Raw genomic sequence first — 15,105 nt, 5'->3', positions numbered from 1 at the left:
TTCTACAGTTTGATCATTTCTCATTATCAATGTGTTGGTCTTTATCCTGTTGGGTTTATGTACTCAGTCCATTTCTCCCACTTTTTATGGTATTGATCTTCCTGAGTCCTTATTCGGTAGGTCAATTGTTCCATAGTTTGTATTTCATCTATAATTGTGATCCATTCGTCCTGTGATGGTGGGTCTATCTTGTTCCGTTTTCTTGTAATTGCCTTTTTACAGGCAAAAAACAACTAAATTCAGCTCAACTGAATTTAGTTGTTTTGACTGACATACTGCATTAGTATTACTGATCTGAAATCACACAAAGAACTTAAGATCCTAGTAGTATTTTTTACTGTAAAAAAAAACAAAACACAGACATGTTGAGTAAATTTTTATAACTTGAAATGCAAATATAAATTGTACATTTTGTAAACCATATACCACCACTACTTTACTCTAAACTAAGCAGACCAAGTACACCCTGGCCGTTTTTTCATTTTGTACATAACCATTTAAAAATGACTTACTGAATACTCAAATGAGAAACAATCACGGTGCTCCTGCAAGTAAGTATGCCCCCGCACAACATGATGTGTGCCAGTATAAAAAGAAAAAAGTTTGTCCACCATACAAGACCAGAAGAGCACCAGGGACTAAACCTGCAGGTCCTGACAACAGGCCGAGGTGCTATCACTCCGCTGGTTTTCTACTTAGTGACAGTGTTTACGTTGCAAATGTGCCTTTGTGACATTCATTAGTGCCCTCACTGACACACAAAACAAAACGACTACACAACAGAACAACTACACAAGACAACACAACACACTAAGTATACACTCCACACTAAACGTCACAAATCTCCCACATCTAAAAACTCTCTCTCTCTCTCTCTCTCTCTCTCTCACTCGCTTGCTCTGTCTCGCTGCCGTTACCGTCACTCCCAAAACTTTTCCCTCTTCCTAAACAACCAAATCCCCACGTGTTGACTTTTTTTTTTTTAAATTGGGCGACATGGTACATTTTTCCACCGATAGGAAAGAGGTGGCTTTTTTCATTTCTTTACTGTTTTCACGATGTCCTTAGAAAACGCTTAAAACACACACACACAAAAACGTGACGACAGTATTTAGAAAAAAGCGTGGCTTATATATATTATCATAACTCTGGATTTACTGGCCTGTAATTAAAATTTAAAAACTTTGAAGTCCGAACTTTCAATGTGGGCTGAAATAGAGACTCAGCATGGCTGCAGCTTGTTGCTATGTCAGCTTACATCAGTCATGTGATTTGGAGGTGCAGTGTACCACAGAGGGTTAATAACACTCACCTTCCTTCCATTTCCAGAGTTAACATCCAACCACCTGTGTAAAATCCGAAATTCCCATGGTGTTGTTCAAAATGTGCTCTGGCACAATCATAAACATCGCTTGCTACTGAAAACAAGAAAAAAGCCGGTCCTGCTATGGGCTGAACCATTTGTTACTGGTGCAGGGGGGAACACTATGCAATATATTCAGTTTTAGCATTTATATTCACTGTTGACTGTAACTACGCTCAAACTGTTAATGCTATCTTATTTTAATAAACAACACTGTATACAAAACTAGGGTGGCACTTGGGGTGGCAAGGGATCATCGCTGGCCGATGGCGCGATATGGCAGCCTGGCTTCTGTCAGTCTTCCCCAGGGCAGCTGTGGCTACAACCGTAGCTGCCTCCACCAATGTGTGAATGCCAGAGTGAATGAATAGTGGCATTGTAAAGCGCTTTGGGTGCCTTGAAAAGCGCTATATAAATCCAAACCATTATTATTATTATTATTATTATTTTAGGGTGGCACTTGCCACCCCATGCCACCCTTCTAGATCCGCCCCTGTTTACGGCACATTTATTTATTTGTGATTTCTTTCATTTACTACAAAAGCATTTATTTATCGTGTAGACGAACCAGACTTGCTGTTAGAACTGCACTTCTTTTTTTATGTATATAAAACTAGATTAAATGTGTAGTTAAACATCTTCACACCAAGAGATGTTTGGTTCGGCCCACTGACTACTTAAGATGAAAATGATCTGTATGTGGCCCAGGATGTAAAATGAGGCTGACGTCCCTGCTGTGGAGGATAGAGTTAAGTTGAATATCATATATAAAGTAGGCTATAAAAAATGTTTTGTTTTACGTGTGACATAAACACAAGTGTGAATGTTTTTAATCTAATTGAGTTTGACTTTTGACGGCTGCCCTCCAAATGACACTCGCTGAGTGTACGAAATTCTCAAGTTCTACTTCGTCCTTGAACGCAGCACTCCTGTAACCCTGTGTGATGCGTGTGGGAGGAAGAGGAGGGCTACATCTGATGTACGTGCCCTGTCCACTCCGTGAAGATCTGCAGGAGGACACGTCCGAGCTGCCGTTCAAGTCTTTTCTCTTCTGCTGGCGTGAATCGGAGTAAAGCTGGAGCCGGCGGTTCACTGTCCGCCGCCCGAGGAGCGGCACTTCCAGTGGAGTGGCACCGAGCGCCAGCCTCCGCCTTGGACCGACGAACTGGCTGAGATGTCCCGGCACATCTACACCCGTCACGGGATAGCAGAGGGGATGCAGAAGCCCGTGTTTCAGGTAGGAAAGAAATAAAACATGACGTGAAACAGCGAGGATCTGTAGCAAATGTTTTAATGATGAAGACAAATCTTAAAATATATGCAAATATGCACGGGGGGATAATGAAGCCCCCTTACTCCACACTACGATGACATAATAATAATAATAATTGAAAAAACAAGTCATCCTGCTCGTTGTCTTGGTGAGGATGCATTCATTATCTCCAACTAGTCCTCGAGGTGTTATTAGTCAAACTGAGACTGCACGAGATCTGCAGCGTGGCGTGAATTTGATTTATTCAAAAAGGAATGAAATTAGGTGCTCAATTATTAAGCACTTTATGACGAAGCCCAGCTTGTGATGCATGAGGTAGTTTAAAAAACTTTTCCAGAGAAGGGAGGTACTTTACCCCCTCCCATATTTTTTCAATGTTACAACATTTGCAGATTGTTAATGTAACTGTGTGTGCACTTAGATGTAATGAATGGGAGTGCTGCTATTTGATTACCAGGAAAGAATCGGATATGAATCTGATATTATGAAGCATAATAATCAATGAAATAATCAATTTTCCTAAGACTATGTAGCCTAATAGTTGTGGTCAGAAATTCATCCTGCTCAGGATGGTTCAGGCTCGGGCTTGAATCACATTTCTTTGTGTTTTTGAACTGCTGATGTCACTAACTTTAAGGATTTTACTCCGGGTGGGGGGAAATTTTTGAACATTCACTACATTAATCAGGCAAATAAGACATTATCTACTACAGAATGTGTGTAAATACAGAACTCCGCAAAGTGGCCTCGTTAGAGACCGTTATACACAGCGAAGGCACTTTTGCTTTGTGTTGTGATTTTCTGAAGTTATAGTTTGGCAATGCCTGCAATTTAAAATTAAGATGGGATCACTGAAAGTGATATTCCTCCCTCTGCTGTCACAAAGGGATATGATACCAGGCGCATGAGTGTCATAAGAGCCAAGCGCTGCAACCATTTACTATATTTCACATCATTTCCTGCTCAAGTGAAGTATGCCCTCGCTGCACTTAAACAAATTGCTTGTGTGTGAAAATAGGTCAGAAAAAACTGAATCCGTACATTGGGGCAGTGTTCACGCAAAGCTGCACTTACCATAGACCTTAGTGTGACAGTCCGAGAAAGCATTAAAAGACCGGCTTCTTATAATCAGGTCATCACAGCAGACAAGAGACAGCTGGTTGGCATCAACGTCACTTTAACCAGAGAGACTGAGATGCTGGTTTTAACGGGGTTACTGAAAGGAAGGTGCCCTTGGGTTTGTCCTGTAGAGGAGAGGGGGATAAATAAAGGGAAGGGCCAACAAAAATACAATCACAAATATAAAATAAAAGAGCAGAGTTCATTCGCGGGTCTGTTTTGCCTTCATTAGGCTAACAGGGGGACTTACTCCAGACGCAGTCGACTGAAGAGGTCCGATGGCAGCACCACTTCCACCAGCTTCATCCTCAGACAGGTAGGACATGACGAACTTGAACTTTTAGAGGTCAAGCATAAACCTGACTGCATTTCTGCTTCGTCGAGGCATAGATCTGGTTAATACTGATGAAAGCTTCACCATGTAGCACTGCACCTGGCTACAACACATATGACAAGCGTCTTTAGTTTAGGCAGCAACTCAGTTCAATTCAATTCAGTTTTATTCATATAGCACCGAATCACAACAACAGTTGCCTTGCGGTGCTTGATAGTGTAATGAAAAAACCCTACAATAATACAGAGAAAACCCCAACTGTCAGATTAGGAAAAAGGAAGGAACAACTCTCTTTTAACAGGAAGAAACCTCAGGGGTCACCATCTGCTGCAACTGGTTGGGGGTAAGGGGAGAGAGACAGGACATAAGACACTGTGGAAGAGAGCCAGAGATTAATGGTCTTAGCAAACATCCTAATTGTGTCTTAATAGCCTACCAGGTCCTTTGGAAAGGAGTTAAAGAGCTATAAACAACACTATGAAGCACTTAAGACTAATAATTGATGCAAACCCCAGCTCTGACAGTGAGTGGTGAACACTTGCTGTTTGCAGATATCCCTGGTGGAATGAAGTGTTTTTGAGAGCTCATCTCTGGACCACTGTTGATTTCTGACCTCAATCCATCATTACATAACTTTTGGTTAGACTCATATGGGTTTGGCTCCAATGTGAAGAGAAAACACTGTGGCAGCAGATAACATGTTGCCAGTCTAGAAGATGTTCTGCTGTAGTCCAGGGAATAGATGGCCTTGATTTGGTCTCACTTGGGAATTTAGCTAACTGACCTGCTTTTGAGTCATCTACCAAACTTTCACGAGTCACGGGAGCAGCGCCAGGCAACACTGTTTGGATGCACCGCCTCTTTTGTATATGTCACAGTGAAAACAAAATTCAATTTCTTAAGTCCCTTCTTTAATTCATAATGTGCTTGCGCCAGACTACTTTACAGTGCTTACCGTGGACTTTGACATCCTGCTGACAAGTTACCAAGGGAACCAAGGCTGCAGAGGCCATACAAAGATACAAGAATAGTTCATCAGTGACTACCTTTGTCCCAAAGCCCCACTCTTTCTCTCCCTTTTTCATGCTTTCAAACCTGACCTCAAACAAACTTGGTCACACGTGCTCTTTGGAGATACAGTAAATCAGACCAAATCAAGTTGGAGAAAGAACTGAATCGTCAGATGTGAGTAATGATGGTGTAGCCCCCCCATTAGTCACAGAAATCATCTTTTTGTACATAATTCCATTTGAACAAAACTGAGCATAACACCAGATGATTAGCAATGTAAATAAAATATAAGATCTGTATTTTATTGAGCAGCACACTAATGAATGCAGTTTGTGTTCAAAGTGTAAACATCATCCATTAATTAGTGAATACCTACTGTTTGACACTGGCGTAATAATATGACTCACAGGAAGTGAGGAAGGTGGAAAAGACACAGTGTTGCAGACAGACCTCAAAGAAAGAAAGAGTAGACAAAAAGAAGGAGAGGCAAAAAGTAAAGCACAAGGACAGTGGAATGAAATGAAAGCTCTTGCCCACTCCAATTACTTATTACACACTCAGAGATTTCTGTAACGCCCCCGCTGTGATTTGTGTCATCACCGGTGTGATCGTCATCAGGTAAGAAGAGAAGGAGTGGGCTCTCTCTCTTTGATGCCCACGTGTATCCATAGTAACAGCCTTCAACAACAACAGGGGTCAAGCTGACAAGGTTGATTAGCAGAAAACTGCGCCGCCTCCTTTCTTTTCACAAGAAGGTAACAGTTTTTTTTATTTATTTTACAGCAAAAACTCAATGAAAGGAGAAAAGTGAGATGAAGGCATTCTTTACAGCAGCCGAGGTAGATATCGAATGTTTTTATTGAACGTTCCTCCTCTACAGATCATTTGTGGACATTACAGAATCATGGTCAACATTATAAATCTTCCCTGGACTCTGGAGTTATTAATGTTAGTTTGTTCAGCTCTGCAACGAGGGAGAAAAGGATTAGGCGTGATCCATGCGAATACCAATTTTTGTATCGTTTTCAAAATTTGGTTATTAAATATTAGCCTTTTCTGTTGCAAATTGTGATCTTAGGCCAGTTCAAATGTGGCTATGTGATGTTAAGAGTCCAAGAAAGACCAAAAAAGTTGCAGTGTCACAGTTCAGTGCAGCCATTTACTGTCTGATCATTTTTTGTGGTTCCAAAGACAGATCATGTTGTACAGTACAGTAAAATGATGGTGATACCAGATGTCAGTAATTTACTGTAAATTACTTTGAAGTAACATTACATCACTCGTAACCTTGCAGTATTTCACTTTACAATGACATTACGATTGGAAAAAGAGAAAGAATAATGTTCATTTTACTGTGTGGGTGTGGTTTGACAAGATATGACAGGTTGTGTTGGCAGCATAAGCAAACAGCAATCCAACTGTCACCAGAATGCGATATAAATATTGCTCTTCACCCACTTCAAACCAGTAGGAGCACAAATACAAAATTTTTCATCTGTGTAATAACCAACGATTGGCAGAAAATAGTGCATTTAACTAGGAGACCACAGGGATCAGGGCAAGGCGAGGTGGGGTCTGCCGTCTTCTGAATGACCTCTGGTGCTTGTCTTACAAAGAAAAATGAGAGAAAATGACTTAAATTAATTGTTTGCTCCAATGGACGGCTGTGTCACAATACAGGGACATTATGTTCCAGGAGATATGGATGACGAGTCTGAGTCACTGCATGTGATACCGAACAGATCTGCTGCCGAGATGGTAAAAAACTGATTCTCCCAGATGGTACGCAGAGCACCTACACACAGATGTTTATGTGTGCTGTTGGCGAGTGGATACCTGATCGAATCCTGAGCCAGGCTTTAAGGTCCATGAAAGGATTATTTATAAGACAGACTTGTAAAAAGGCCTTTAACCTTTCCTCCATAGCAACAACTTAAAGATGCAGATAGACACAGAAGACGAAACATTCAGCTTTTTTATTGTCTGTTTGGATTTGCATCTGTTTGCAACCAGTTTGCACTTCTCTCTGGTCACTTAGCATTTTTGTAGCAATTCTTGTAATGTGAATTTTCTATCTCCTTATGCTAATTTGTCATCTGTTTCTGTTCAGTTTTTGTCTCTGCACACAGTTTCAGGTTCTTTTGTCTGTTCAAAATCGTTTTGCAGCTGTCTGTATTCATCGCACCTCTTTCTTCGGCTGGCTCTATTTGACCCTCATGCATCTAATTATGTTTTGTTTTTAAGACTAGCTGCTGGTTTGCATCTTTGGAGGTCTTTGCAATTGTTAAATGCATTGACCTCTTAATAAGAAATGTTAACTCCCCCTTCAAACAGGGGTTCTGAACTCTTGAGGTTAGCTGGGTCTGTACTTGGGTAGGCCATTCAGCAGTTCTGAACTATGGTTGGGATTTTATCAGGAATTCCTGAATTCATATTAATATGAAACAATATATATGTAGCAAATGACAAGAAAGATCATCTCCTTCAAAGGTCCCACATTTACATTGTGTACAGTTCTCATTATCTTCGTTGTTTTTTTTAGTCTTTCAGTTCTACCGGAATCTACTACTTATAACATAGACACTTCTCTACACATATGTATTAAAGATAGGTGCTATGAGTGGGAATAATTTTACAGTGCTGCTAACAGCAAGTACATGTATGTAATTTAATTTAGGGTTTATGCTGTCTAACAAAAAATGAGTAAAAAGCACCAACAACCGGTTGCAGCAGATGGCCCCGCCCCTCCCTGAGCCTGGTTCTTCTGGAGGTTTCTTCCTGTTAGAAGGGAGTTTTTCCTTCACTGTCGCCAAGTGCTTGCTCATAGGGAGTCATCTCATCGTTGTTGTTTTCTCTGTATGTGGGGTTTTTAATCTACAATATAAAGTGCCTTGAGGCAACTCTTGTTGTGATTTGGCACCATATAAATAATGTTGAATTAAATTATTCAAAGCAGAATAATTGTCATTTGGGGAACTCTGAGCTTATTAAAACCAGTCTGTCTTGATAACACAGACATAAACATATATGTATATATTTAAAAACCCCAAACCAAGCAATTTATGTTTATCATGGTTCAAAGGTGAAGGCACAGATGATCTTTTTTTCTTGGTGTTGGAATTAATAAGCCTAGGTCAAGTTATTTCCTACTCTAGCTGTCTCTTACTTACAGTTAATTCAGTTGATGCTGACATCCAAATGACGGGAAGAAAAGGGGTTTCACACGTAGCAGACCTTTTATTTTGAGATGCCCTGAGGACACAACAAGAGTACAGTGATGAATTTTGGTGGACCAATAGATGTTCTCAGCAGAAAATGACCTCTTAGTCACAGCCGAATTTCCTGACTGCCTCTGTTACGTCGCCTGAATTAATTTCTTATCTCACATTCACGTCCTGGATTGTCGTGTTTTCATTCTCTAAATCTGTTCCGTTGCTTTACATGAATAAATCTTGGAATCATGAATGAATGTAAGGCTCACAGAGTTAATTGATTGAATTCATTGTGAGATTGATAAACCTATAATGCCGTCCCGGAAATTTAATTTGCCTTGCCGACTCACGATACATCAAACAGAGGCAACTCTTTAACCTCATCTTTCAGCTTGCAGCTTGCAAAGTGATAAGGAAGAGACTTCACACTGCTAATCCGCCTTATGTAGGTCACATGCCTAAACTCAACAGCCTTTAATTTGTGAATTAGGGGAGACCGGGGATAGTTGTAACATTTTTGACATTTCTGTCTGTAAATTGGAGCTCTTTTAAGGTAGTGGATTCAAAATGTAATGCAAAGTATTTACATGTCTCTGCTATTAAATAGTGCAGCTATTTTCTCTGCAGCACAATTACCCATTGCATGGTATGGTCTCAAACACGAAGAGTGAAATGTTACAATTAACCCCATAGTCTGGGTTAGTTGTAACATATCCTGGGGTGAAATGTAACACAATGAAATAAGGGTACTGACAAAACATTAACATGTAATCTTTGTTTATTCAACACATGAATGCACTTACATCCATTTATGTAGCTCTGTGTGTGTGTGACAGAATGCAGAAATCTAGCTTTTGAACATATTCCAACCCCCCAAAAAAGACAAATTATGGAATTTTCTGCAACTGAATATTTCATTAATTTTGGTTGGTCTTCCTTGAGTTTGGCCTCATTGGCTCAGTGGGCATTATAACCTACAACTCTTGCACCAATTTTGAACATAACAATGAAGCTGAAAAAATGTAGTTGTTCACCAGCATCGCAATTCCATTACTTTTTATCATGGCTTACCTTGGTGTGGTTTGCAAAGTGCTTCAGAAAGATGAGGAAATCTGTTTCTTGCACCCATCCTGATTTATTTCCACTACCAGTACTTCCTACTGGTCCATCTCTGACACAGTGGTCTGCATAATGTATGTGTGGGAACACAAACAGTGGAGGAATTGTGTTGCCAATGGCATTAACCGCATATACAAATGCGACCAGTGAACCTCTCTCTGCTGATGTCGTTGCCCCAACTTGTTTAATATAAGTTAAAGTAATAGTGTGGTAAGTTGTAACATCTGCATTATTGTTACAACTAACCCAGACTGTTGCTGTTACAACTGACCCAGACTCCTATAGCCATGAACTAGCTAACATTACAGCCAACGGCTAAAACATTAGCACTAAAGACCTACACAGAATATATCCCCATAGACATACAAATAACATAATTTAAGTTTGATGAGTTTAACTGCAAAGCAGATAATGCTATTAGAAATTGAAATAAAGTAGAAAAACTTACTTTTTGGCATACAAATTACTTTTTTTCGTGTTAAATTGTCTGTGTTTGACAAAATGTGCTGATTTTTCACATGTGATAGCAGAACTGAATTGGGCATGCACAGGATGAGTCACATCATTTGAAACTTAGCCCTGATTGGAGAAATTGGAAGTGTTACAACTGACCCACGTTACAACTATCCCCGGTCTCCCCTACTTGATGGGCCAAGCCACCGCTGCCGTCGCTCGCAGCTGGTATTGCACGCTAGTTTGTCAGCACCTCCTGAGTAGATGATGGAGACAATCTCATAACTTACAAATGAAAGGTACTTTGTTATCAGTTGGAAATGATTGCATGCTTAATTTAGAAAATGGCAAAAGGAGTGGGAGCAAGTTGGAGTGCCTTTCTAGCTGAGAAACTAAAGTTCCTTTCTGGCTTGTCTGACATTTCTTGCACTTTGTTTCTCTGGGATGTTACATTTTGTCTCTTGATTGGGCACAGCGTGTGTTAGAGACATAAAACGCCTAAACGAGTTCTCACATGTTCAACCTGTTTCTACCCTGATAGGTTTTCTGATTTTTAAAGGATCTAACTGAACTCAAATGGATGACAGTGACAGCTTGAGATATGAGTAAGAACACAAACTCTTTGTGCCTCTCTTATCCACTTTGTTCCATTATTAGTTCAGTTTCTTGTCATTTTTGCAGCCTGTGTGCGTATGTGTTTATTTTCAGTGAGGTAATGTTGCTCGAGCTGTCGTGTTACACGTGATATCTAATTATACCACCAGCTCGGTCCCACTTTTCTCCAGAAGCATATTTCACCCTTTGTGCTCTTTCTGTTTTGCTTCCCATCTTTCTTTATTTCTCTCTTTCTTTAAAAAAAAAAAAAAAAGCACCCTTATATGTGATATTTCATGCAGCTTCAGCCTGAATAAAATGACCTTTATTCTGAAAGGTCTCCCTTTGATCTACTGTTCCACACGGGCCAGAGGGGGTCTGCCGGGAGCTGCTGTGCAGAATAAAGACACAGAGCAATATCTAAATGAATGATGAGGATGTAGCACCCGGCTCTGTGCCTCCACTAAAATACATGCAGGATAGACACAAAAAAATCTGATGTTTTGGGAAGAGCTTGTTCGGAGCAAGCTTAAAAAAAAGGAAAAGGAAAAAAGCGTGGCGATGTTGATGAAGATGCATTATCGGATCAAGAGAGGGTGCTGTTGCTCTACTATGCCAAACAAATGGCAACGTCCCAGTGCCAAACTTGTTTGAGTAGGATCATTGCTGAGTTTGTGTAACGTGTGTGTGTGTGTCTGTGTCTGTGTATTTTTAACAGGGAAATTTATATTATTATTGTGAATAGTATCAAGAATTTCTTTTAAAGCTCAAAGCCAAAGGAGGGAAATATGAATTGCAAAACAAATACTGTAATTTACCTTATTAATGATTTTCATGTATGTTTGTATTTCTGAGGTGTTTACTATGAAAATAAACAGTCTTTCAGCTGCACAAATGAAAACCTTTTGTACAGCAATGAATTCAAAGTCTTTATCTAATTTGTAGCTTAACATCCTGCGGTAATTATGGGATGGTTAAAATAGGAATCTATATTTTTTAAATGCACTGTTGTTTCACATGTAAAGTAGTTATAATAGCAACAGATGCTGTCCATGAAAGGTGTCAAACTGGAGATTTGAAGTTCTCTAGCTTTTCTTGATTGATCTCTGCCATCACTCTCCCTGTAGCAGATATTTACAGATTGATTTTTACGGCTCCGGTGTGTTCATGAAGCTGTAAAGACGCGGGCGCTCCTTGTAGCGGAGCAGCGGCTCGATCGCATCGAGTCTGCCTCTCGTTCTAAGTATCATCACTCAGCTGTTTGCCTTTGCTGCCGTTCTGCATGTGCAAATTAAATGTCGGTGTTTAGTGTGAAAGATTACCTCACGCTCACATACAAGGACAGGATTGACACAGCTTGCTGGTTAATGATGCTCTCAGGCTGCAGACGCCCCCGCCTCTTTCTCTTCTCTCTTCCTCATTCACAGCCAGCCGGGCTGACTGGAGCCTGCATCGGCCAATCAGCAGCCTGCATCTCACGTCTGTCATCAACCAGTGCTGGGGAAGGGATTGGCTCGTGCAATCTCAGCTTGGAAGGCAGATGAAATGCCAGGTCTGCTCAGCCTCTGGGGATAGCCAAGCTTGCCTTATAATGGGAAACAACACTTGTTTGACCTGGGAGCAGTAACATCTAATTCAGCATTAGCAGAAGACTGGACTCCAGCTTTTTTCTCTTTTCTTTTATAAATCTGTTGTTCTTCTGTGATCTGGGTTCTTTTTCATCTACCTTCATGTGGAGGAAGAGACTGCTGGTGCTCTCTGTCACTCCCCTATCCTCATCATCCATCCTCTCCAGAACAGGTTGATCTTGAGCCGTTTCGAACTATTTTTGCACTGAAGAGCTCATTTTTGGGAACCTCACTCCTCCATGTACGATAACTTGTACCTTCATGGATTTGAAGACTCGGAGGCGGTGAGTGGAGAGTGGCGTCTGGCACTTGTAAACCACGCTGTTCTGTTCCGTCGTGGCTGCTTGATCCATACATAAACTCCCACAGAATGCGTTGAGACTTGAGTGGGCTGAGCGTGCACTCATCTCGGGGGAGTTAGAGGAAGGAACGGTGTGTGTGTGTGTGTGTGTGTGTGTGTGCATTTGCGTGCATGTCTCCTCAACCGGTCAAAAAGAAAAATACAGTTTTCTCACTGATACTATCAGCTTGGACGCCAGTTCTCCTCCTGTCTGGGCTGGCTGTCTGCAAAGCTGAAAAGTATTGTCTTTACCATGTATGGCTGATTGGCCGGTATGCATGCTGTTTGCCTCTGTTTATGAGCATTGTGAGCACGTCTGCATGATTCCTGTGTGCCTCCACCTTTATCAAACCCCACTGTACATCATCATGGTTTATTGAAAAGGCCAACAAACATAATCAGCATTCACTACGGCCATCTGCGTGATGCTGATGTGCTGATGCGTGCCAACTGTTACATTCGTCACTCGCAGCATGAATGCCTTTATGGTCGAGAAACACGTTGCCATTAAGGGAATTCTCATCTTTGCCACAGATAAGTGTGCATAGGCACCTTTAATACAAAGAGGCAGGCAGGAAGAAAAATGTGCGGAAGCAGAGAAAAATGCTTACAAAGGCAAGGAATATAGAAACTGCTGCCGGGTGGGGAGGAGGGAGGGAATCCCACTGAGGCAGAATCTGTCAGAACCTTTCCATAAGTCCACCTGAGATACCGGCTGCCTCATAAAGACTAAAAAGTAGAGTTAGCATGTTCTGTCCTGTCTGCAGCGTATACAGAGAGATCTTCTGTGTTTGCGTTGTTGTTTGTTGCGACTTTGAAAAATGTGTTCATTTTTATGTGCCAAGTTTTGTAAGTGGTGTGGTATTAGTAGCTTCTCTTTGCTGTTGTTTCTTTCCTGCATTGGGAGTTATTTCCAAAAACTCAAATTTCAGGCCTTACACTCAAAAGCTCTGAGTGCCCAAAATAACTCTCTTAATTTAGTTACTCTCTTAGCTGATAGTACAGCAAGATCCAGAAATAACATGTTTATTTTTTATTATTATTATTATACGTCAGAATAACTAATGAGCCTGAAGACAGTTTACTCCCATGTGAGACTGCTCGGGAAATGGATTCGGGAAAATCCCAGTACTCTCTAGAAACTGTCTCATACAGGATAAAACTGGATCCATTCATTCCTTCATTACTACTAAGTCAAAAACACACTACGTTTGATCCTGCTGGTCAATTACAGTGAATCAGTCAATGAGTATTTCTGTCAATACAGGCAGCCTTTGGTTCTGTGTACTTTAATGAGTACTATTAAATCAAACCTGGAGAACTTGTTCATGCACTCTGTTGGGCTGCTGTGTTCCACATTGCTCCATATTTAGCTGTACTGGCAGCGTCACAGAACACACCTTTGACCTTACTGACCCCGTGGTTTGCTATCAGCACTTATCTTTAGCTTGTTTTGTTTTTTTAAAGCCAGGAATGTCACACAGACTTGTCATTCATTTCATTTCCAGCATATATTAAGCTGCAGGCTCTCTTGTGTGACTTATTTTCAGTAAGAGTTTTGGAGTGACATTGTTTGACACACAAATGTAATCTATGTGTTTGGCGTTTATGACCTTCCCACCTTTTTTTTTGACGATTACTCCTTCTTTTCCAAAGCTCAACATTTTCCAGCCCTCGGACAGTTTCACTAGAAATGTTAGTCAAGTAAAATTAACACTCCAAATTAAAAATCCAGAACAAGTGTTTTACCCAAGACTACCAAGAAAGCAGCTTTTTGGTCCATTTTAAAAATGTTTAGCAGAACATGCAGGACTTTCCGTTTTGTGGCCTTGATCCGTTTTTATCTGATGATGTAATATTTAGAGTCATAGTTGGTGGAAACTTCCATATGAGTATTATTCTTTTTTTGCAGAGTCACTGTCCTTCCCTAGCTTCTGGTAGTGATGTAAACCACTTTCTACCCTTCTGCAAACATACAGTATTGTTCACTGCATGACTCACCTTTATAACAGGTATTATGAAAAACACAAAGCCCAGTAAACCTTCTGCGCTGGCTCATAGTAGTTTTACTATTGCAAATAGTAGTGCAAACGTGGAAGCAGCGCCTGAAGAAGACACTGTTTATTTCTAAACCAAGTCTTTCCATTATACACTCACTGGACCCCTTGATCCATTTTTCGTCTTCAGAGTTGTTTTAATTCTTTGTGGGACAGGTTCAAAAAGGTATTGGAAACTTTGCTCATGGATTTTGGTCCAGTTTGACATCACAGTATCAAACAGTTTTTGCAGTCGCTGTCAACAAATCACCCATTCCACCGCATACATCATGGATTGAGATCTATTGGCTTTTTGGCTGTTTAAGTACAGTGAACTTACTCATGGTAAAGTAGCCTGTTTGAAATTATTTGAAATTTGTGACAGGACACATCCTGTTGGAAGCAAAAGCAAAATGTACAGCAAACTCTGGCATTTAAAGGGTGCTGAGATGGTACTAAAGGCGATACTGTATTTTCTCTTTTTTTGGCCATTCTCTGTAAACCCAAGAGGTGTATACCCAAAACCCTGTGCTGAATCATACTTGTTATTAATCTCTGGCTCTTTTTCCACAGCGTGTCTTTTATCCTGTCTTCCTTCTCTCTCCCCAACCGGTCGCAACAGA

The 15,105-nt window shown here is 40.7% G+C and overlaps 1 protein-coding gene and 1 long non-coding RNA gene across 4 annotated transcripts in view; one reads left to right on the top strand and one right to left on the bottom strand.

Annotated features, from left to right (window-relative positions):
• The first annotated feature begins 2,109 nt into the window (after positions 1 to 2,109).
• The window catches only part of cacnb4a (calcium channel, voltage-dependent, beta 4a subunit), a 38,384-nt gene continuing 25,388 nt past the window's right edge, over positions 2,110 to 15,105 (top strand). The window contains exons 1-2 of one of the 3 annotated variants that reach the window (XM_005940070.3): positions 2,110 to 2,600; positions 3,988 to 4,071. In XM_005940070.3, coding sequence (XP_005940132.1) covers positions 2,538 to 2,600; positions 3,988 to 4,071 — 147 coding nt within the window. In that variant the 5' untranslated portion in view covers positions 2,110 to 2,537. Of the gene's footprint in view, positions 2,601 to 3,987; positions 4,072 to 12,029; positions 12,391 to 15,105 lie in introns of those variants that run through there. The other 2 variants (XM_005940069.3, XM_014339308.2) reach the window with 2 other exon arrangements.
• Positions 5,942 to 11,886, bottom strand: LOC121815695. Its single transcript, XR_006055289.1, has 3 exons — positions 11,801 to 11,886; positions 8,271 to 8,352; positions 5,942 to 6,707 (listed from the first exon to the last, which is right to left on the bottom strand). It is a non-coding gene; the product is annotated as an uncharacterized LOC121815695 (long non-coding RNA).

Source organism: Haplochromis burtoni, unplaced genomic scaffold (assembly GCF_018398535.1).
Source record: "Haplochromis burtoni strain Fernald_Lab_line unplaced genomic scaffold, NCSU_Asbu1 Contig_275, whole genome shotgun sequence".
NCBI lineage: Eukaryota > Metazoa > Chordata > Actinopteri > Cichliformes > Cichlidae > Haplochromis > Haplochromis burtoni.
This window is presented reverse-complemented; position numbering and strand designations above follow the sequence as displayed.